Source organism: Rhincodon typus, chromosome 39 (assembly GCF_021869965.1).
Source record: "Rhincodon typus isolate 14 chromosome 39, sRhiTyp1.1, whole genome shotgun sequence".
Taxonomy (NCBI): Eukaryota; Metazoa; Chordata; class Chondrichthyes; order Orectolobiformes; family Rhincodontidae; genus Rhincodon; species Rhincodon typus.
This window is the reverse complement of record NC_063370.1, coordinates 13,640,177-13,662,383: the sequence shown is the minus strand read 5'-3', so window position 1 is coordinate 13,662,383 and position 22,207 is coordinate 13,640,177. Positions and strand designations below refer to the sequence as shown.

The 22,207-nt window shown below is 41.9% G+C and overlaps 1 protein-coding gene across 1 annotated transcript in view; it reads right to left on the bottom strand.

Moving 5' to 3' along the window:
• Positions 1-22,207, bottom strand: part of LOC109927309 (ryanodine receptor 1-like) — a 380,829-nt gene that overhangs the window by 172,371 nt on the left and 186,251 nt on the right. The window contains exons 43-50 of the mRNA XM_048618232.1: positions 16,504-16,598; positions 13,842-13,977; positions 12,492-12,678; positions 10,759-10,867; positions 5,823-5,943; positions 4,885-5,054; positions 2,296-2,516; positions 1,252-1,342 (exon numbers count right to left, since the gene is read on the bottom strand). Coding sequence (XP_048474189.1) covers positions 1,252-1,342; positions 2,296-2,516; positions 4,885-5,054; positions 5,823-5,943; positions 10,759-10,867; positions 12,492-12,678; positions 13,842-13,977; positions 16,504-16,598 — 1,130 coding nt within the window. The remainder of the gene's footprint in view (positions 1-1,251; positions 1,343-2,295; positions 2,517-4,884; positions 5,055-5,822; positions 5,944-10,758; positions 10,868-12,491; positions 12,679-13,841; positions 13,978-16,503; positions 16,599-22,207) is intronic.

Genomic DNA, 22,207 nt, shown 5'->3' with positions numbered 1-22,207 from the left:
AATGGCTGCTAAAATTTTCAGTTGGAGGATCTCTTTACAAACTAGTAATCATGGGCCTCCAACAAAATTTTAATAGTCTGTAATAATTGTCTAATGTAAAGTATGCTTTAATAAAGCTCTCAAAGATAACAGGAAGAGGTGAAGGAGCGCGTATCTTCTCCTCACTGTGGATTTGATCTATCCTTGGCAGGAATACAATGGGAACAAGAGCCCAGGAACTGGAGCACATGGGGAAAATGGTAAGGGAGCACAGGGTCAGAGGGTGTCCTGTGAAACACAGCAGGCATCACAGGGGCATGGGGAGAGCACAGCACAGATAAAGCAGAAGCCCACAGAGAGCACGAGAGGCAGCACTGTGGGAACCTGATATCAGGAACAGGAGCAAAAACAGATCCCTAAAGGGAAAAGGAAAGGCCTGAAGCTTATAGGCAGAGTACATCTCTAGCCATCATTCACTCACTTACTTTTGACCATAGCACCTGGATGGTTGCCAAACAAGGCTGTCCCGACATTACAGATGCCTTGGAAGGTGTCTGCAGGCATCCAGGGGTTCGTGGGCTCCAGTTTGAGAACCCATATGTCAATCTCCACAGATATGAGAACCCAGTGATCAGAAATCTATTTCACAAGACTTTTTTCACAAAAAGATTAATTAAAATTTAAGTGTTTTACTTTAGTTAGTATTGCCTCATTCCACTTCTGCCTCCCTACAGATTTGTGGTATCTGCAGAGAGGAAACAGAATTGTACATCACGCATGGAGCCATTTTCTATGCGAGTGATAACACTACACCTACTCAGCATATAAAAATGTAAATTATTGCAGGAGCCTGTTTTCATTAACAGGTAATTAATTATCTGGCTTTGTGCTTTGATGTAGGGAGCCTTGCTGTTTATGCTTTTACAGAAATTAATGGTTAGTAAATCAGGCACAACAATGCCTTAAATTTCGACAGGTTCTCCTTGCAGATAAGGCTCCCCACCAGGACCACAAGGTCATAAAATTATTGTTAGATGCTAAACATCTGCTATAAAATCTGCATTCCTTCTTACCTGGCATTTAGATAACAAACAAAGCAAATCTATACAGAGACAGAACTTTTAGGACTTATCAGTTTTATTAAACAAAAACAGCGATTTTCTATAAACCAAATTTTAAATGATATTTTAATAAGTCAAATCCTGAATTTGCCAACACATCTCCATTAGCATATTCAATAAAATCAGAGACATTATACAAGCGCAATCTAACCTTTAATGGCATCCTGGCATATTCATTTAATATTGGTACATCAAACACCAGTCGACGGAGTAAGTGTTGCAGCATTGATGGGCGGAGGTAGCTATAACAACAGGAGAAAACTGTCAGCTTTAACTGGATAGGTACTTCTACAAAAGATGGATTAGAACAGTCAAACAACTTGGTCATTGTGGTCTATGCGAGTTGCTAGAATTTACAAGTCCCCTACAAATCAGCTAAGCACACAATTTTATTGAACCATTTCTTCTAAGCATTGAAGGTATTCACTGGTGCCCAGCTAGGAAATATAGTAATAGATGACCAATATGGTGGGGAAGAAACTTCTCTCCCACTCAGGACACATTAGAATTAGCAGTAGACCACTTTCCTTTACAGATGGAGGGTGGACGTTTAATACAACATAACGCCATTTCAGACCACAAACAGTGGGTTGAATGAACAGCATACATGGAATAACCAAGCAATTTTTAAAAAATTCATTCACAGGATGTGGGCATCACTGGCCAGGCCAGCAGTTATTGTCCATCCCTAAGGGCAGTTAAGAGTCAACCGCATTGCTGTGGAGTCACATGTAAGCCAGACCAGGTAAGGACAGTAGTTTCCTTCCCTAAAGGGCATGAGTGAACCAGATAGGTTTTACCTGACAATCAGCAATGGTTTCATGGTCATCAACAGACTCTTAGTTCCAGATTATTACTGAATTCAAATTCCACCATCTGCTGTGGCAGGGTTCAAACCCAGATCCCCAGAACGTTACCCGAGTCTTTATTTTAATAATCTAGTGATAATACTACTAGGCCATTGTCTATACCTAAAGCAAATGTGTTTAAATTAGATGACATTGTAAAATGCTGCTCATTACACTGGCTCATGGTAGATTTTGTATTTGGTGATCTGCAAATTGTGAATAGAAACTGGAGGGGATATGAATGATTCAGTTTTGGGGGCAATTTGCGCCTGGATCCCAAACTGTGCCCAAAGTGAAAACTCTACCCCTTTACTGTTTTTATACGGATTTCACAATGGTACACTTACCTGCACAATGCCATGAGGCACGCTTCAATCACGTCTCTCTGTGCCTTAGTTAGGGAACGGCCCCTGGACAGTCGGTAAATGGTGTGCAGCATGGAATCAATCATAATGGCTCGATGCTCCGTTCCAGCAAACAGTGGCGCACATTTAGTTATCAGAGGGAGGACTGCAGTACAGAGGTAGCGATTCAAAGCGAGCGCCATCTCAGTGGTACTGAAAGCAACCTGGGAAAGGAATTGGAGAAAGGCATCATATATACTATATAGAAATCAAACTCCTTGATGTATACAGCGGGATCATGGCAAGTGTGATTTGTTGGCCGATTAACACGATTCACAGCTCAACATGTAAATATCATCCTAATCTAACTGAAAGATATAATCCAACCAAAAAGATGGGAAAAGAAAAATCCAGGTAGTCCACCAAGCCTCTCAGCCTCATGATGCACGGACCTTCCTACTCAGCACCAGCACATACTATCCTGGGAGGGCCTCAAACAGCAGAAAAAATGCCTAGGTGTAAACAAAAACAAAAAAAAACCCAGAAAATTCCTCTATTACCTCCTGAGGCAACTGAAATCAGTTGAGGACATTGCACTAACTCTAACCATGATGCTTTAATTGTCAAACTACTTACCTTATATACTCAAGTAACAGGTGATCCTGTTTAGAAATCAACCTTCAACTTTCGGCCCAAAATTCCTTAGTTTTCATATATTGCTTTCATAAGACATCCCTGACTTTTGGTCCACAAATCCTTCATTTTTCTTATACCTTATGTTGGCTTTGGGAGGAGGGTTGGTAGAATCAGTTCAGTGAATCTTTTTCACAATTGTTCTTTTATCATTTACATGTCAGAAATATGGGTAGGTAAGTTTGGGACAGCTGGTCACTGCTGAATTCAATCATAGCCATCAATCAATGTCAGTGTCAATATCAGGAAATCAACAGTTCCAAAAACTAGGAATGATTTCAATCCTCCAAAAGTAATTTCTGATGAAGAACCACCAGACTTGAAACATTAACTCTACTTTCTTCCCACAGATGCTACCAGACCTGCTGAGTTTTGCCAGTAAGTTCTGTTTTTGTTTCTGAACTCCAGCATCTGCAGTTCTTTGTTTTACTTCAAAGGGGATATTTGTATCAAAAAGGTGACCCCTTACTTTTCGGAAAAAGGTGTTCTCAAAAATTTATCTTACATACGAGTCTGTGTGGTAATGTTTATGTGATTAGAACTCTGCCCCAAATAAGAACTCTTTTTGAAGGCTTGCAGTGAGTCAGCACACACACACAATGCATTCTGGAGGTTCACTGTTTCCTTGGGAAAAGAAGAACTGCCAAGTAGCTAGCCTATCCCATTGCTGCGTCATTTAAAAGCATATTTCCACCTCTCCCTGATCTGTCAAGCTGAAATACTCTACCAAAAAGTCTGCAACCTCCTTCATTCTTTATATATCTTGATCAAATCATCTGTGGGTGTTCAAAGTAGGTCCAGCTCTTTGTGCCTGAGAAACTTGGCATGAAATCTTACACAGGGCCATCTCCGGAAAACATCTAGAGGAGGTACCCATCCAGTTCTGCACAATACCTCAGAAGGCAAGCTTGAGAGTTGGTGGCTTTTAATTGGGCGGCATGGTGGCTCAGTGGATAGCACTGCAGCCTCACAGCGCCAGGGACCTAGGTTCGATTCCACCCTCGGGCAACTGTCTGTATGGAGTTTGCACATTCTCCCCATGTCTGCCTGGGTGTTCCGGTTTCCTCCCACAATCCAAAGATGTGCAGGCTAGGTGGATTGGCCATGTAGTGTGTAGGGATGTGTAGATTAGGTGGGTTATAAGAGGATGGGTCTGGGTGGGATGCTCCAAGGGTCGGTGTGGACTTGTTGGGCTGAAGGGCCTGTTTCCACACTGTAGGGATTCTATGACTACTCACGCTGATAAATTAGTATTCAATAGTGGCAGATTTACAGTCAAGATCACTCCATCTCCCCAACTAAATGAAGGCCCCGTGGACATCGGAAGTTAAGAGACACATATTTAAAAGCTTCAAAAGATTCTACCATTTGGAAGCTCTGTCTGATTACCCTGGAAATCATCAGAGTTCCAGACCATAATAATCCACTGATTACATAACTCTATGAAAAACTTCCAGGAACAACTGTATCATTCTATTAAAATAAAAACAGAAAGTGCTGCAGAAACTCAACAGGTCTGACGCATTTTTGGAGAGAGAAACAGAGTTAATGTGTCAACTCCAAGTTAACTATTTCTCTCTCCATAGATGCTGTCAGATCTACTGAGTTTCTCTAGCACTTTCTGTTTATATTTCAGATTTCAGCAACCACAGTTTCTTGCTCTTAATTAAAATATTCTGACTTTCAACAAACCATCCACCATCTTATTTAGCTGTAATAAACTTTTCATATGGATTTGCACTAGTGCAAGTGCTAACACATTTTTGTTCCAATATGAAAATAAGTTGCATAACTGAATGTGGCAATTATATGATACATTCGCCTGGAACAGCAGTTTGACTTGAGCATAATTTTTAGTGAACTTTCTTAAAAATAAGACTTTAAAATTATATTACTTACAGTATCCAAGGATGCAGCAGCTCTCATATCAGGTAAGAAGCCAACCTCCAGTACATGAAGGAGAAAATCCTGATTTTCTATCCCATAGACTCGATCCAGGAACAGCACCATGGGAGCCTTATGATCAGGAACAAAGCTGGCTGACATTTTAGGTTCAACAAGGTTACCATCTGGAAATTACAACAATAAAATGAAGTGAATAATCAAGAACAGAGGCTCAGTCAGCAAGAGAAGAGCTCCATCCTCCATAATAATAAAAAATAATTATGTGTTACATCTTTTTCATGTGATGTTAGATTTGTACTGAGTCTAAAAAGAATTGTGTTGTTATATTCTGAAAAGAACTCTTATCAAGTATAGTTCTTCAGTCTCCAGGATAAGCAACTCATCTCCACTGGTGTTATCGTATTTGATCAGAAGAAGGCAGGTTTGTAAGTAAAATTGAGAGAAAACAGTTTGTCCTTCACCATAGCCACAAACACTATGGTGCAAGGGAGGTGGAAATGGTGGGGAAGTGGCTGGTAAGATGCCAAAAGGAAATCCTCTGGGCTTGTCATTGCGGACCATTTCTCCAGCCAGTGAATGGTCTGGAATCCACAACCTTATTCATCTAGGGTGACCACACTGCCAGCATAGTGACTGGACCATACACAAAAAAACTTGAGGCTTCTCTGTAGAAAAGTTAGCATGTACAAAATACCTCTCATGGATGACTGACTGCTTTCAGCTCAGAGACTTTTCAAACTAGAATATATCCTGTTGGCTGTTAATTCATTTCTTCAGTTTGCTTATCACGTCAAAAAGCTGCCTTGAGCACCGCAGTTTTCCAATAGTACCAAACATACGTATCGCCCATTCTGCTACAATATGATTGGGACATGCAATCCAGATCATAGCTAAGACTTCTATTAGCACCAGTGTTGGCTATTTAACTTTACCTTTTCCAAAAGCAGGTATTTGTAGAGGCAAACTAATAACACCAACCAAATCTTCAATGGGAACCAGGGATCGCAGGATTGCTCGGATTCGCAATGCTTCACCTTTTCCAGCCTGGATCAGCTGTTGCAAAAATAAGATAAACAATAGTTGTACAAATTGGTTTTCTATATAATGCAATGTTGCACAGGAAGCCAACATGTAAGAACATGTATTAAATTAATGTTGTTTATTTGAACTAAATGTTGATTTCACTCATTCTTTGAAAAATCCTTCTTTACGTTATCTCACGAACGATATTTGATACCATCTTATGTCATGACAACCCCGTAATATTCATGGTCAGATTAAACTTCTGGTTAAGACAAAAGTTTTTTTTTGGAAACAAAGTCTGCAAGTCAAGCCTCAACTTCTAAGAATGGAACTCACTCACAGCCAAAAGATTTCCTGTGTACCCGCATGGGCCCAAGCTACGCCTGCCTCTTTGTAGGTTACATGGAACAATCCCTCTTCCGTACCTACACCGGCCCTAAACCCCACCTCTTCCTCCGTTACATCGATGACTGTATCGGCGCCGCCTCGTGCTCCCACGAGGAGCTCGAACAGTTCATCCACTTCACTAACACCTTCCACCCCAACCTTAAGTTTACCTGGACCATCTCTAACACCTCTCTCCCCTTCCTGGACCTCTCGGTCTCCATATCGGGCAACCACCTAGAAACCGATATTCATTTCAAGCCCACTGACTCCCACAGCTACCTAGAATACTCCTCCTCCCACCCACCTTCCTGCAAAAATGCCATCCCCTATTCCCAATTCCTTCGCCTCCACCGCATCTGCTCCCAGGATGAGGCATTCCACTCCCGTACATCTCAGCTGTCCTCGTTTTTCAAGGACCGTAACTTCCCCCACTCAGTGGTCGAGAACGCCCTCAACCGTGTCTCCCACATCTCCCACAACTCATCCCTCACACCCTGTCCACGCAATAAGAACCAAAAAAGAATCCCCCTCGTCCTCACGTACCACCCCACCAACCTCCGGATCCAACGCATCATCCTCCGACACTTCCGCCATCTGCAATCCGACCCCACCACCAAAGACATCTTTCCCTCCCCACCCTTATCTGCTTTCCGGAGGGACCACTCTCTCCATGACTCCCTTGTCCGCTCCACACTCCCCTCCAGCTCCACCACACCCGGCACTTTTCCCTGCAACTGCAGGAAGTGCTACACCTGCCCCCATACCTCCTCCCTCACCCCCATCCCAGGCCCCAAGAAGACTTTCCACATCAAGCAGACGTTCACCTGCACATCTGCCAATGTGGTATACTGCATCCGCTGTGGCTTCCTCTACATCGGGGAAACCAAGCGGAGACTCGGGGACCACTTTGCAGAACACCTACGCTCGGTTTGCAATAAACAACTGCACCTCCCAGTCGCGAACCATTTCAACTCCCTCTCCCATTCCTCAGACGACATGTCCATCCTGGGCCTCCTGCAGTGCCACAACGATGCCACCCGAAGGTTGCAGGAACAGCAACTCATATTCCGCTTGGGAACCCTGCAGCCCAATGGTATCAATGTGGATTTCACAAGTTTCAAAATCTCCCCTCCCCCTACCGCATCCCAAAACCAGTCCAGCTCGTCCCTGCCTCCCTAACCTGTTCTTCCTCCCACCTATCCCCTCCTCCCACCTCAAGCCGCACCTCCATCTCCTACCGACTAACCTCATCCCACCCCCTTGACCTGTCCGTGCTCCCTGGACTGACCAATCCCCTCCCTAACTCCCCACCTACACTCACCTTTACTGGCCCCATCCCGCCTCTTCGACCTGTTTGTTTCCTCTCCACCTATCCTCTCCTCTATCCATCTTCTATCCGCCTCCCACTCTCTCCCTATTTATTTCAGAACCCCCTTCCCCTCCCCCTTTTCTGATGAAGGGTCTAGGCCCGAAACGTCAGCCTCTCTGCTCCTACGATGCTGCTTGGCCTGCTGTGTTCATCCAGCCCTGCACCTTGTTGTCTCGGATTCACCAGCATCTGCAGTTCCAACTATCTCAGATTTCCTGTGTAACTGCTGGACTGTCACACCTTGTAGAGAACTAAGGACACTTCAAAGAAGAAACTACAAAGGGCGGAGTTGAAAAGGAATCTAATTATCTCCCCTCAGCAGGAAAACATATTCAGTGTATTATATTGCAGTCTGTGGATCTGAATTTAAAGATATGCTTATATTTTATCTTTCTAGGAACGTATAAAAACAGGGTTTAAAAACCACTGCTACCAATACATGTGCATGTTAGTACCCTGACATATTAGGATGTGCATTAGTATCCTGTGAGGGTTAAAGCTTGAAGATAGCATCCCTGCACTGCACCTATGAAGGAAAAGGTACTTTCTCTCGCAAGGAGTGCTGTAGGCCAACTACAATTGAAAGGAAATAAAGAAGTCCACCTAACGTGAAAAGCCAAGAATCTCGAAATCAACTACTCAATGTATCAATTCTACCACTGTCACTCAACATAACAGCCACAATATTATGTTATGTACTATGACGTGGAGGTGCTGGTGTTGGACTAATGAAGGGGCTATGCTCCGAAAAATTGTGATTTCAAATAAACCTGCTGGACTATAATCTGGTGTCATGTGACTTCTGGCTCTTATCTGCTATTCACCGAATCATGAGATTGATCTTTTAAAAAAAAATCTTTTTGGACTTGCCTCTCATTTCTAATCTGATGGGTGCTATGCTATTAAGTCAAGAAAGACTGGTTAAATTGGGTCCTTTCAGAACATAAGCTCATATGGTCTGGGAGAAAGGTGTCCACCACAAAAGGGATCCTTTTTAATTAATCTAGTTGTGGCTAACCAGAAGTGCAGGTAAATAAAGAAGTAGTGCCGTTGATTCCTCCTGACCCAGAAGAATAACAGTTTGGTGTATCTCATTCAGAACCGTAAGAACTTAGGATACTTCATCCAGGGATTGGTTGTAACATTAGCCAAAAGTCTAAAAAAAAAATTTATATGTTAATTTTGATATTTCTCAATAAGTCAACAGCATAGCTGAACTAATATTAATATCAGCATTTACTCTTTCACTATATTATGTGTCTCAAATTTACCAAGTTGGTACAATTGCAAGATCTAACAATTGGCTCCATTGTCTCAATGTGTAGTTTAAAGGAGAAACAGCAGCTTGTTTTCTTTGGTAAAACAGTAATATCCTAAAAGATATAATAGCAGCTTGCATGAAGATAGGCAACCTTAAAAGCATGTGTGGAAAGGCACTTTTGCTCTTAGGTAACGTCAGAAATTCTGAGTTTTATGAAAAATGATGAGTTGCTATATGTCAAACATTTTATTATGACATAAGCCCAGATTTTCATTGGAATTGAGAGCCTCTGAGATGCAACAAAAAGTTCCTGCAAATCAGAGGTCCTGCCTCATTTCTGATTTTCGCAGGAGGTGGGTTTGTAGATGTCACAGGTTCAGGAAGCAGCAGACCATTTAAATGCCAGATTCCTGCATTTGAATCATATTTTGGGTTCCAAATTATCTGTAATCCAGAGGCCACACAGCAGGTCTGTCTCAGTGAATTTATTTTGGATAGCCAGGATACCATTTTTGACAGGCAAAGGATTCCTGTAGATATGGTCCCAGGATGCAGGGGGGAGGAGAATCAGGTAGGTTTTAGTTTGCAAAGTGATAGAAGAGTGTGCCTAAATGGTGCATAGGGCATATCAAAACTGTCAAAGAACTTACAATAGAAACATTTGTTTTCATAAGAGATTAGCTAACAGAATTTCAGTGGATTTAATTTTTTTGAATGAATGAGTTTCTTTTTTAAGTAGTCATGTAATCAAACGACAAATAATCATGCCAGCATAGCGTGAGGTTTGCCCATAGTAGATAACAGTCAGTCCTGCTACAATGTGTATTTCTTCAACGTGAATTGGGTTTAACACAATTGAAGAAGAATTTAGACCATTATTTGTAGAACACAAAAACTTTCCTCACCTGTATTGGCAATATCACAATTCCGGGCCCATTGCTATTGCGCTATTTTCTTAAAATGCAAGATCGCAAGAACAGAACTATCGCGTTATATCAGAAGTGCCTGTACTAGGCAAATTGATACAGGGTAGGGGTGGGGGGTGGCATGAAACAGAGAAAAGTATGGGAGCAAGGATTTGCATTAAGATGGCACAAGGGGTTATAAAGGGCCAGGGTATAGTGTACACAGCCACAAGTTGGTATAGGGGGTTTGAGAGGCCATGGCAGGATGGTGAAATGGGAAAAGGGCGGTATATTGAGAATGAGGGGTCATGAAGGGTTGGTAGGTAGAGGTTGGTATGGGGTGGGGAAAGAGTGAATTAGAAGAGTGAAGACTTGCTTTAACTTTTTAAAATTAATCTTCCATGCAGTACTGGTGCAGAGGGGCTGCATTTGCTTCGTCAAACATAGATTCTGCATTGGCACAGACGCATTCAGGGATAAGTAAATTTGGATATAGATAATGAATAATATAATATTAGCAATAATTCAGTCAATTGTCTATTCAGGCAGTTAGTCTAACTCAGCTTTGAATATACAACGATCCAGCCTCCACTGCTCTCGGAGAACAGAATTCCACAGACAAACAACCTTCTGAGAGAAAAGAAATTCTCTTCAACTTGGTTTTAAATGTGAAATTTCTTATTTTTAAACTGTGCCTCTTAATCCTCTCCAAAAGGGGAAACCACTTTGCGACATCCACCATGTTAATATTGCTCAGGAACCTGAGTGTTATAATAATATCCCTTTCAAAGTAGACTCTCACTTTGAACTATGACAGATGTTTGCAAAATGTTTATAAAAAACAGATTTGGAACATAACTATCACAACATGCTCGTAGTAGCTCAGTAGTTGATTCATTCATCTGCACTGGGTGATCACTTACATGCATCTCTGGAGCACATCGGCCCAACAGGTCAATCAGTGCAGAGTAGAAAGACATGATGGCATTACCCAGATGGACGCGATTCTCTTCATGGACCTCTTCACTAAACCTACAAGAGATTAAACAAAAAAAATCATGGTCTACAATAGCATTATTTAATTACAGTTTTGCCTTGCTCACCTGTAGGATTTACTGTATTACAAAGCTGATGTCACATCCATATTGCTCTCCCTGATTCAGCAACATTATCATTACTCTTTACCGGATTGTTTCACAGTCAGGCTGATTGTCAAGGAGGATAAATTGTGTTTGATATGAAATGGCAGTAGCTTCTTCTTTTAAAAACAAATCTCATCAAATATCTGGTTGAACTGAATATAATGCAAGTGAAATTAGACTTGAGCAGTAGTGCAAAACAGATGTTTGCAAATTGTTTTAGTTTGCACTAACATCTAATAGGTCAATTTCACTCTGAATGACACTGCAACTATCATGTCTCCAAACAATTCCATACGCCATTCCCATTTCTATGTGCTCAAAACCATGAAGGGAAGATGGTAGTGGTGGGAACAAGTAATCCAGAAGCCCAGACTAATGCTTTGGGGATACGGGTTCAAATTCCACCAGGGCAATGGATGGAATTTTAAATATCTGGAATTGAGAGCTTCTGCTAGTAATGGTGATCATGAAACTGCCATTGATTGTCATCTAAAAAAAAACTTCAATGGTTTACAAATGCTCTCTATGGAAGGAAATCTGCTGTCCTTAATTGATCTGATTACAAACATACAGGAATGTGGTTGACTTTTAACTGCTGTCAAATACAATTAGGGAGGGGCACCAAATGCTGGGCATTTCTCAGGAAAGAAACAGGCCAGAGGTGGGAGGGAAAGAGCAACAGAGGGGTCACCAGGGGGTACAACCCAAATTTCGGGTTGCCTTTCAATTACACAGTTGAATTGAGTTACTCCTGTACAATATGTTCCACACAGGCAGTCATCAATGCATGAACAAGCAATTAGTCTGTGACATCAACCAGAAGTGGCATTTTTTTAATGGTCTAAACAGGAAAGCATAGAGCTGCAGATAGATGACATAGTCCTTTATGACACAGAAGGAGCCCATTCAGCCACTCATCTTATGCCGGTCATCCATGGAGTGATCCAGTCAATCACACTCCTCCACTCAATCCCTGTAGCCATCTAATTATGTTTCCTCAACTACCCATCTAATTGCCTTTTGAAGTCATTCACCATCTCCACTTCCACCACGCTCACTGGCAGCGTGTTCCAGGTCATTATCACTCACTGTGTTAAAACATTCTCCCTCGTATTCCCCGGAAATCCTTAAGCAATACCTGTTTCCTGTTGTTCCTGTACCATCAGCACATGGGAACAGCTTTTCTCCAATTTTAATCTTCTATCTCTCAATCAAATTACAGGGTCAAACGCAACACTGAGATTGTGAATAGGTTTGGTTTGGCCTTAGATAATTGCCAGTGAGAGGGCTGCATTCCAGACTAAAACTACTAGCAATGTGAGAAAGTTTTCTCGCACATCACGTCGCAAGTGTGAATGTCGGAAAAGCTTGAGGAGACAAATTTCCAACTCCTGCTCTAATTTCACGCAGAAATTATGCTCCCAGTTTTTTTGGACAGAATATTTTTGGACTTGGGAGTCTTGTAAGAGACAGAACTAACATTTATATCATATTGATTGTATTTATTTCCTTACAGTTCCCGTCTACGATCTTTCTTGACTGTTGGTCCATCACGGGCAGGGTCCTCAGAAATCTTGATGGCATCCTCAATGGCTCCTAGCAAGCCACTCCCACCTTCACCCCTTAGGGCTGGTCCAAAGCATTCAGGGCGACGGATCAATAAACGCACAACAACATTGGCGTTTTCTTCTACACTTTCTCCTGCAATCGTACAGAAAATATTGTACAGGCAGGTGGGTGGCTTATTTAAAAAAAGGAAGTATCTAACTCAACCTTTTAATCATTTTGTGATGCCTTAACAACATCTAGTAGTTGCACTCCACTACTGCAAAATTTATTTTAACATCACGAAATATTTCTCGTTAATTGTAGCCATATATTTTCTACCGTTTTCCTTTGTAATAGAGAACACTTCTACAATAATTAATATACCATAACAAATCTGTACAGTTCAGATAGAGGTATTCCACAATAATGAGGGGTTCAAAAAGAGTTGATAGGAGAAAAACTATTCCTGCTGAGTAAGCATTATGACCTGGTATCAATCTCCTGCCTTTTCCTTGTACCCCTACATATTGTTTCTAGTCAAATAATCATTTAACGCCCTCTTGAATGCCTCAATTGAAACTCCCTCCATCACACCTCTAGGCAATGCATTCCAGACTAAAAACTATGAATTATGTGAGAAAGATTTCTTGCATGTCACATTTGCTTCTTCTGCAAACTGTTTTCAAACTGGGCAGCACGGTGGCTCAGTGGTTAGCACTGCTGCCTCACAGCACCAGGGACCTGGGTTTGCTTCCACCCTCAGGCGACTGTCTGTGTCAAGTTTGCACATTCTCCCCGTGTCTGCATGGGTTTCCTCTGGGTGCTCCGGTTTCGTCCCATAGTCCAAAGATGGCCATGCTAAATTGCCTGTAGTGTTCAGGGTTTGTAGATTAGGGGGATGGGTCTGGGTGGGATGCTCTGGAGGTTCAGTGTGGACTTGTTGGGCCAAAGGGCCTGTTTCCACACTGTAGGGATTCTTCTTCAAACTCAGCCCTCTCGGCCTCAATCCTCTTCTGAATAAGAATGGTTTCTCCCTATCTACTCTGTCCAATTCCTCATGATGTTAAAAACTTCTATCAAATCTCCTTTTAGGCTCCTCTGCTCCAGGGAGAAAAGTCCCACTTCTCCAATCGACGACTTACATTTCTTATGACTGGAAACATTCTTGGTTGACTGCACCCGTATGTCTATACAATCTGTGCTAGTGTCAATTTTGTGAAATTCAGTATAAAATATATGATGCCTGACTCTAGAAATATAGTGAAAAAGGGCATTTAATTCTCTTTCACTAACGTTTGCTCAATTGGTCTATTTACCATTAACGAATACAGCAAACCGCAAAAAGTCCAGATAACGCTCTCCTCCAACAGGGTTCCATCCAATGTCTGGATACCCTTTTGCCAGAAGCATAGGGCAGCTTTGTAGTCCACACCCTGCCAGGTATGTCACCACCTGAAATTGGAAATAAATGGCAAAAGAGAACGATTTTTAAAAATTACTACGTTAAAAGAAAGGCTGTCATTTGAAGTGAAGCTTGTGCTTGCGATATCAAAGATGGCACAGAACACACACACATCCAGGTGGCCCTCATGATATCAGCCAGCCATGACTGCATGTCAGTCACCAATGTGTGTCTCAGTGCACCCAGATAACCTCAGCACTCATGTGGTTTGACTAGTTCAGAAATAGAGTGATGTTCAAATGCCCAGCAAGATTACATTTCTGTTTTGTATTGAAAATGTGTGACTTGCCAATTTCTAAAAAATGCCCAGCACTAAACTTGGATATTTGCTGCAATTAATTCTAGCCTGTCGATGCAGCAACTTATCAAAGCTTTTGCCTTTTTAAAATCTTACATTTATTAAAAATGGGCATGTTCCATAATAGTCTAAATGAGTGGAAACAGGCCATGCGGCCCAACAAGTCCACACCACCCTTCCAAAGAGCATCCCAACCAGACTATCACTATCATGGCTTTAAAGAGTGAAAGAAAAAAACATGGAAAACCACATTTGAGAAAAGACTGCATTATGACCTTTTGTACCAGTGGGACACCGCATGAATTTTAATTTACAGTGCCTGCTACAAGTGCAGGTATAACTAAGTGATCTTGGTTGCCCTATGCTGTAATTTCATGGACAGGACTATCTTTGTGACAAGCAGTTCCAGTTCCATCATTTTGCTGTGATGTAGCACTGCACTGCTGTGTTTCTGCGCATGCATAGTCATTGCGCAACCTAATGGTGACGTTGACAATATGTCAGCTTTGCTGAAATTTGCACACTATGCAATATAAAGAATGTAAAAATCACAAATTGTCAACCCTTCATTGCATAACATTTCAGAGTTGAGGACTCATTTTCCAGTTTTTTTTTGTTACTTTTACACATTCATCCACAAATAAAAGCAAAATACTGTGGATGCTGGAAATCAGGCATAAAAGACAAACTTCTGGAAGTACTAAATCTGGCAGCATTTTCTGCAGAACTAAAGAGTAATATTGGTCCAAAAACATTAACTCTGTTCCACAGATGTTGCCAAACCTGAGTATTTCTTGAACTTAAGCAATGTGTTTGCACGCATGGAACCTTTAATTATTCTTACTGTAATTACTGCATGCATGGAACCCTTAATTATTTTTACTGTACTCAATTCCTACAAAAAACCTCAACCCATCTGATCCTCAGTGCAACCTAGAGCCTTTATTTGTTTATCTCGAGCGAAATTTCACATATTTACACTCCCAAAAAGGACTTGGCAGTAAGAAAATCATTTTGGAAATTCAATGCATTTTTTCAGAATTTCTTTGATATTGCGGAGCATAAAATTATAGAATTTTCTAACTAGCTCTTTTAATTATGAGGGAGACAGTGGTGTAGTTGCAATGTCATTGGGCTGGTCATCCAGAGGCCCAGGCTAATATCTGATGACACGGGTTCAAAGCCTACCACAGCAGTTGGCCAAATGTAAATTTAATTGATAAATTTGGAACTGCAAACTGGTTCAGTAATGGTGACAACGAAATTATTCAGGATTGTCCATAAAAACCCTCCAGTTCACTTATGTTGTTTAGATCAGGAAATCTTTGCCTTGTTTGGCCTTCATATGCCTCCAGACTCATAGCAATGTGATTGATACTTAACCGCCCTGTGGATTGACCTAGCAAACCACTCAGCTCAAGGGTATTTAAGGATGGCAATAAATGTTGGCTTTGCCAACAATACCCATACAGCAAGAAAAAGTAAATTTAAACAAAATAGTGCATGTGTGAATACTTGGTCCATTTTGCTCAATGTTTCACATCACGTAAGTAATCAAAACTCATTTATTTCAAAAGCAACTTTTTTTGCTTTATTATGTTAGAAACAAATGTCTTGCCAACTAATCTTTATCGTGTTCCTTATGCACCCGAGAAAAATTATGCCAGATTGGGAGGTCATAGTTGTTGCTATTTAGTCTGTTTTCTCACAATACCATCATTCATAGAATCCCTACAGTGTGGAAACAGGCCCTTCAGCCCAACAAGTCCGCACTGATCCACAGAGCATCCCACCCAGACCCATCCAATCTACACATCCCTGAACACTACGGGCAATTTAGCATGGCCAATCCACCTAACTTCACATCTTTGGACTGTGGGAGGAAATCAGAGCACCCGGAGGAAACCCATGCAGAAATGGGGAGAATGTACAAACTCCACACAGACAGTCGCTCGAGGGTGGAATTGAACCCAGGTCCTTGGCGCTGTGAGGTAGCAGTGCTAACCACTGAGCCACCGTTCAGAAATTTCATTTTCCCAGCTTTTGTGAACAACTTCACACACTCCAAGCAAAACAGAATAAATTATTTAATGTAATAAATCATTTTCCAAAGACAGATGGAACACAACAAGGCACTCTTTTTCATTCTGTCTGCCGGTCATGTCCTGGATTTAACAATATTGTTTGCAAATATATGAAAACGTTACAGCTTTATTACCTTTTCCAGATCAGGTTCCCGCAAAGCCAAGGCAAGTTCATTATTGTCAATGCACGAAGCAGCTGCAACATCGAGAGGAGTGGATCCCCTCATACCTGAAGAAATCAATGACATGCTGCAATGAGCAACTGCATCAACAGAAGACAAATTCCTCTAGGCAAAAGGAACAGAATCAATTCTTTGAGGGTCCGCAACAGTATTTGTGACTCAAAGTGAAATGGCTCTTTGTGAACAAGGCAATAGATCCACCTTTTGCATTCACAGAATGAAGTAATAAACAACATTTTAGACAGTTCCTCAGCTTTCATAATGTCAGTCATCAGCACAGAAATAGGAAAAATCCATTAAACACAACTTCTACCTTTTTAAAACTTCATGGTAACTATGTTAACATTAAGGTGAATGGGTTAAGCACTGAACAAAATGATTCCCAGGGTTTCTTCAGAAGGTATCAAGATAATTTTTTCTTAGAACAGTTATCCAATACCAAAATCCAACAATTATCTTTAGACACTTGCTCAGGATCGAGAATTATGAATCTCTACTAAATGCCAGGCAAGGAGTGCTTGTGAAGGCCAGAGAGGTGAGTGTTTTGGGAGGTAAGACCATAAGGCCGTAAGACAAAGGAGCAGAAATTAGGCCATTCGGCCCATTGAGTCTGTGCCGCTATTCAGAAATGGCTAATAAATTCCTCAACCCCATTCTCCCGCTTTCTCTCTGTAACCCTTGATCCCCTTGATAATCAACAACCCATCTATCTCAGTCTTAAATGTACTCAATGACCTGGCCTCCACAGCCTTCTGTGGCAGTGAATTCCATAGATTCACCATGCTCTTGCTGAAGAAGTTTGTCCTTATCTCCGTTCAAAAAAGATCTTCCCTTTACTCTAAGGCTGTGCCCTCGGGTCCTAGTCTCTCCAACCAATGAAAGCATCTTCCCAACATCCACTCTGTCCAGGCCATTCAGTATTCTCTAAGTTTCAATTAGATCTTCCCTCATCCTTCTAAACTCCAATGAGTATCCCAGAGTCCTCAAACATTCCTCACATGTTAAGCTTTTCATTCCTGGGACAATTCTCGTGAACCACATCCTTCCTGAAATATAGGGCCTAAAACTGCACACAATACTCCAAATGCGGCCTGACTAGGGCTTTATAAAGCCTCAGTAGTACATCCCTGCTTTTATATTCAAGTCCTCTCAAAATAAATGCCAACATTGCATTTGCCTTCCTGACTACTGACTCAACCTACAAGTTTACCTTGAGAGAATCCTGGACGAGAACTCCCAAGTCTCTTTGCACTTCAGACTTCTGAATTTTCTCCCCATTTAGAAAATAGTCCATGCTTTTATTCTTCTTACCAAAGTGCATGACTTCACACTTTTCCACGTTGTACTCCATCTGCCACTTCTTTGCTCACGCTCCTAACCTGTCCAAATCCTTCTACAGCTTCCCCACCTCCTCAATACTACCTGTCCCTCCACCTATCTTTGTATCATCTGCAAACTTAGCCAGAATGCCCACAGTTCCTTCATCTAGAAGATTAATGTAGAGAGTGAAAAGTTGTGGTCCCAACACTGACCCTTGAAGAACACCACTTGTCACCGGCTGCCATCTTGAGAAAGACCCTTTTATCCTTACTCTCTGCTTTCTGCCACACAGCTAATCGTCTATCCATGCTAGCACCTTGCCTCTAACACCATGGGCCCTTATCTTACTCAGCAGCATCCTGTGCGGCACTTTGTCAAAGGCCTTCTTGCAGGTAGATAACATCCATTGCCTCTCCTTGATCTACCCTGCTTGTTACTTCCTCAAAGAATTCTAGCAGATTTGTCAGGCATGACCTCCCCTTGATGAAACCATGCTGACTTTGCCCTATTTTACCATACACTTCCAAATATTTAGAAATCTCATCCTTCACAATGGACTGTAAAGTCTTACCCATGACCGAGATTAGGCTAATCGGCCTGTAATTTTCCATCTCTTGCCTTACTCCCTTTTTAAACAGGGGTGTCATGTTAGCGAATTTCCAGTCCTCTGGGACCCTCCCTGACTCTAGCGATTCCTGAAAGATCACCACTAATGCTTCCACTATTTCTTCAGCTATATCCTTTAGAACTCTGGGGTGTAGTCCATCTGGTCTAGGTGATTTATCTACCTTCAGGCCAATCAGTGGTGTTGGCCACCATACTCAGCTCTGTCCCCTGACTCTTTTGAATTTTTGGGAGATTACTCGTGTTTTCCACCGTGAAGACTGACGCAAAGTAGTTATTCAGTTCCTCAGCCATTTCCTTGTTCCCCACTACTATCTCTCCAGTGTCATTTTCCAGTGGTCCAATGTCCACTTTTGCCTCTCTTTTGCCCTTTATATATCTAAAGAAACTCTTACAGTCTTCATTTATATTACTGGCTGGCTTACCCTCACATTTAGTCTTCTCCCTCCTTATTTTTTTTTGTTGCCCTCTGTTGGTCTTTGTAAGCTTCCCAATCCTCTGGTTTCCCACTGCCCTTCGCCACATTATATGCTTTCTCTTTTGCTTTTACACTATCCGTGACTCCCTTAGTCAGCCATGGTTGCCTCATTCTCCCTGTACCATGCTTCTTTTTCCTAGAGATGAATTTTTGCTGTGTCTCCTGAATTACTCCAGAAACTCCTGCCATTGCTGTTCCACTGTCTTTCCTGCTCGGCTCCTCTTCCAGTCAATTCTGCCTAGCTCCTCCCTCATACCTCTGTAGTTGCCTTTATTCAGCTGTAATACCATTACCTCTGATTCTATCTTTTCCCTCTTAAATTGCAGAGTTAATTCTATCATCTTATGATCACTGCCTCCTAAGGGTTCCTTCACCTTAAGCTCCCTTATCAAGACTGCATCATTGCACAATATTAAATCCAGTATTGCCTGTTCCCTCGTGGGCTCCACCACGAGCTGCTCCAAAAAGCCATCTCGTAGACATTCCACAAACTCCTTTTCTTGCAATCCACTACCAACATGATTTTCCCAGTCCACCTGCATATTGAAATCCCCCATAATCACTGTGACTTTGCCTTTCTTACACACCTTTTCTGTCTCCTGTCGTATCTTGCGCCTCAGCTCCTGACTACTGTTTGGAGGCCTGTACACAACTCCAACTATGGTTCTTTTACCTTTGTGGTTCCTCAATTCTACCCACACAGATTCTGCACCATCTGACCCTACTTCATTTCTTCCTATTGGTTTAATTTAATTGCTTACTAATAAGGCAACCCCAGCCGCCTCGGCCCACCTCCCTACCTTTACAATAGGCTGTATATCCTTGGATAGTCAGTTCCCAATCCTGATCCCCTTGCAGCCATGTCTCAGCGATGCCCACCGTGTCATACCTGCCAATTTCGATCTGCGCAACAAGCTCATTTACCTTATTCCTTTTACTGCGTACATTCAGACGTAACACCTTCCATCCTGTATTATCCGTCCCTCTTCTCATTGTCATTCGTTTATCCAGTATGCTTGAAGTTTGATTGCTAGCCCTGTCCAAACACTCTGTCCTGTCTGTGTCGGTGCTGGAGACTTTAATAACCTCTCCTGAGTTCTCCTTCCCTGTCATTTCTTTTATATTTTTCCACGTGGTTGAATCCAGCACTACAGGTGTTAACCTGCTGCTTTGTTTCCCACTGGGGCAAGTTTCACCATTCCCTTCCGCCCCACTTCCTTGTTTAAAGTCCTGTTGACCAGCCTATTTACACTTTTCGCTCGAACATTGCTCCCAGCTCGATTCAGGTGGACACTGTCCCAACGGTACAGATCCCTCCTGTTCCAATACTGATGCCAGTGCCCCATGAAAAGGAACCCCTCTTTCCCGCACCACTCTTTTCGCCACATGTTTACTTCCCTTATTCTCATGTCCCTATGCCAATTAGCACGTGGCTCAGGCAGTAATCCGGAGATTATAACCCTTGAGGACTTGTTCTTTAATTTGGTTCCTAGCTCCTGATAATCTCTGAACAGGTCCTCTTTCCTAGTTTTTTCTAGCCACTGCCAGAATATATGCTTTTACTTACCCAGCAGTCCCCACGCGCTCTCTCCTGAGTCCCGCCGCTGAATAATGAAGGCCACAGTCTTACGAGGCAAGTCTTTTTAACTGAAAACTTACCTTCCCGGCTGCCCTCATGCTCTCTCCCAACTCCCACTGCTGAACAGGTCTCCATGTTCACTCTGATGCCTCAACATTGCTCTTGCATGTTCTTGACCAAATCTCTCAATGTGCTTGGTCACCAGAAAAATGTGACCAATAATGCATTTCAAGGGCCCTCCATTTTTGGTGGTAAGAAAGTTAGTCCAAAAGCAGCGTCCCTCCCAAGACAGCACACTGAGCATTGACGTGCTAAACCCTCAAAACCAGCTCTACTAGTGACAGCATGGTGTCAGCATGCAAAGCAACTGCTTTACTTAGAATTCAGGTGTGGCAAAAACGTCTCAGAAGCACAACCAAAATGTTTCAGGGATGACCCCAAAACATCCTGAAGTAGTCAAAAACCCTTGCTGACTCACAGATGTCCCTACCTTGTGACCAATCAAAATGAACATGGATCATTCACAAAGTCATCTGTAACCGGTCTTAGTTACTGGTAATGTATCCAAAAACAGATGTCCAATCAGAATTAACAGATGCAACAATTGCTACACAATCAGATTATTGAGCACCATTTTTTTCTCTTAAAATATGATAAAATAGATAAATAAAAATGTTATAAAAATAGATTTGTCAAGAAGAAACGGTAATTTTGACCCTCCACCAAGATTGAGAAAGGAGATGCTATCCAATTTAGCAATCGTAAAAATGGATAAATAGTCATTATCCATGAAATATATCTCAGGCTGTTGAGGGAAGCAAGGGAGGAGATATCAGAGACCCTAGGAGTAATTTTAAAATCCTGTCTGGCTGTAAGTGAGGTGCCAATGGATTGGAGGACTTCTAATATTGTCCCATTATTTAAAAAAGGGATAGACCAGAAAATTACAGACCAGTCAGTCTAACTTCTGTGAAAGTGTAGTTTATTCAAACAAATTCAGTGTGATGGAGTATATTCGCATTCAGAGACACATTAATTAATCAGTGATAGTCGGTATTGATTTGTTAGGGGAAGGTCATGTTTGACAAATTTGATCAATTTTTTTGAGAAGGTACCAAGGGAGTTCATGAAGGTATGGTCTACTTGATATGGTCTACGTGGACTTTAGCAAGGTTTTGATAAAGTCCTTCTTGGCACACTAGTCAAGAAAGCAAGAACCCATGGGATCTAAAGTAAAGTAGCACAGTGGAATCCAAATTGGCTGAGAGGCAGGAAGTTGAGGGTGATGGTAGAGGGATGTTCCTGTGACAGGAGGTCTGTAGGACTCTGCTGGCCCCTTGCTGTTTGTGGTGTACATTAATGAATTGGACTTCAATGTAGAGGTATGATCAAGATGTTCATTGATGACAAAAATTTAAAAAGGTAGTAATAAGCTGCAGGAGGTTATCGACATACCAGTCAGATGGGCAGAGAGTGGAAAATTGAATTCAATATGGGAATGTGTGAGGTAATGCACTTAAGGAGTGCTAACAAGGCAAGGGATTACACTAGCAATGGTAGGACTCTGGCAAGTATTGAGAATCAGAAGGACCTTGGCATGCATGTCCACAGATCCCTAAATTTAGCCAGGAAAATAGGTTAGACAAGCCACAGAA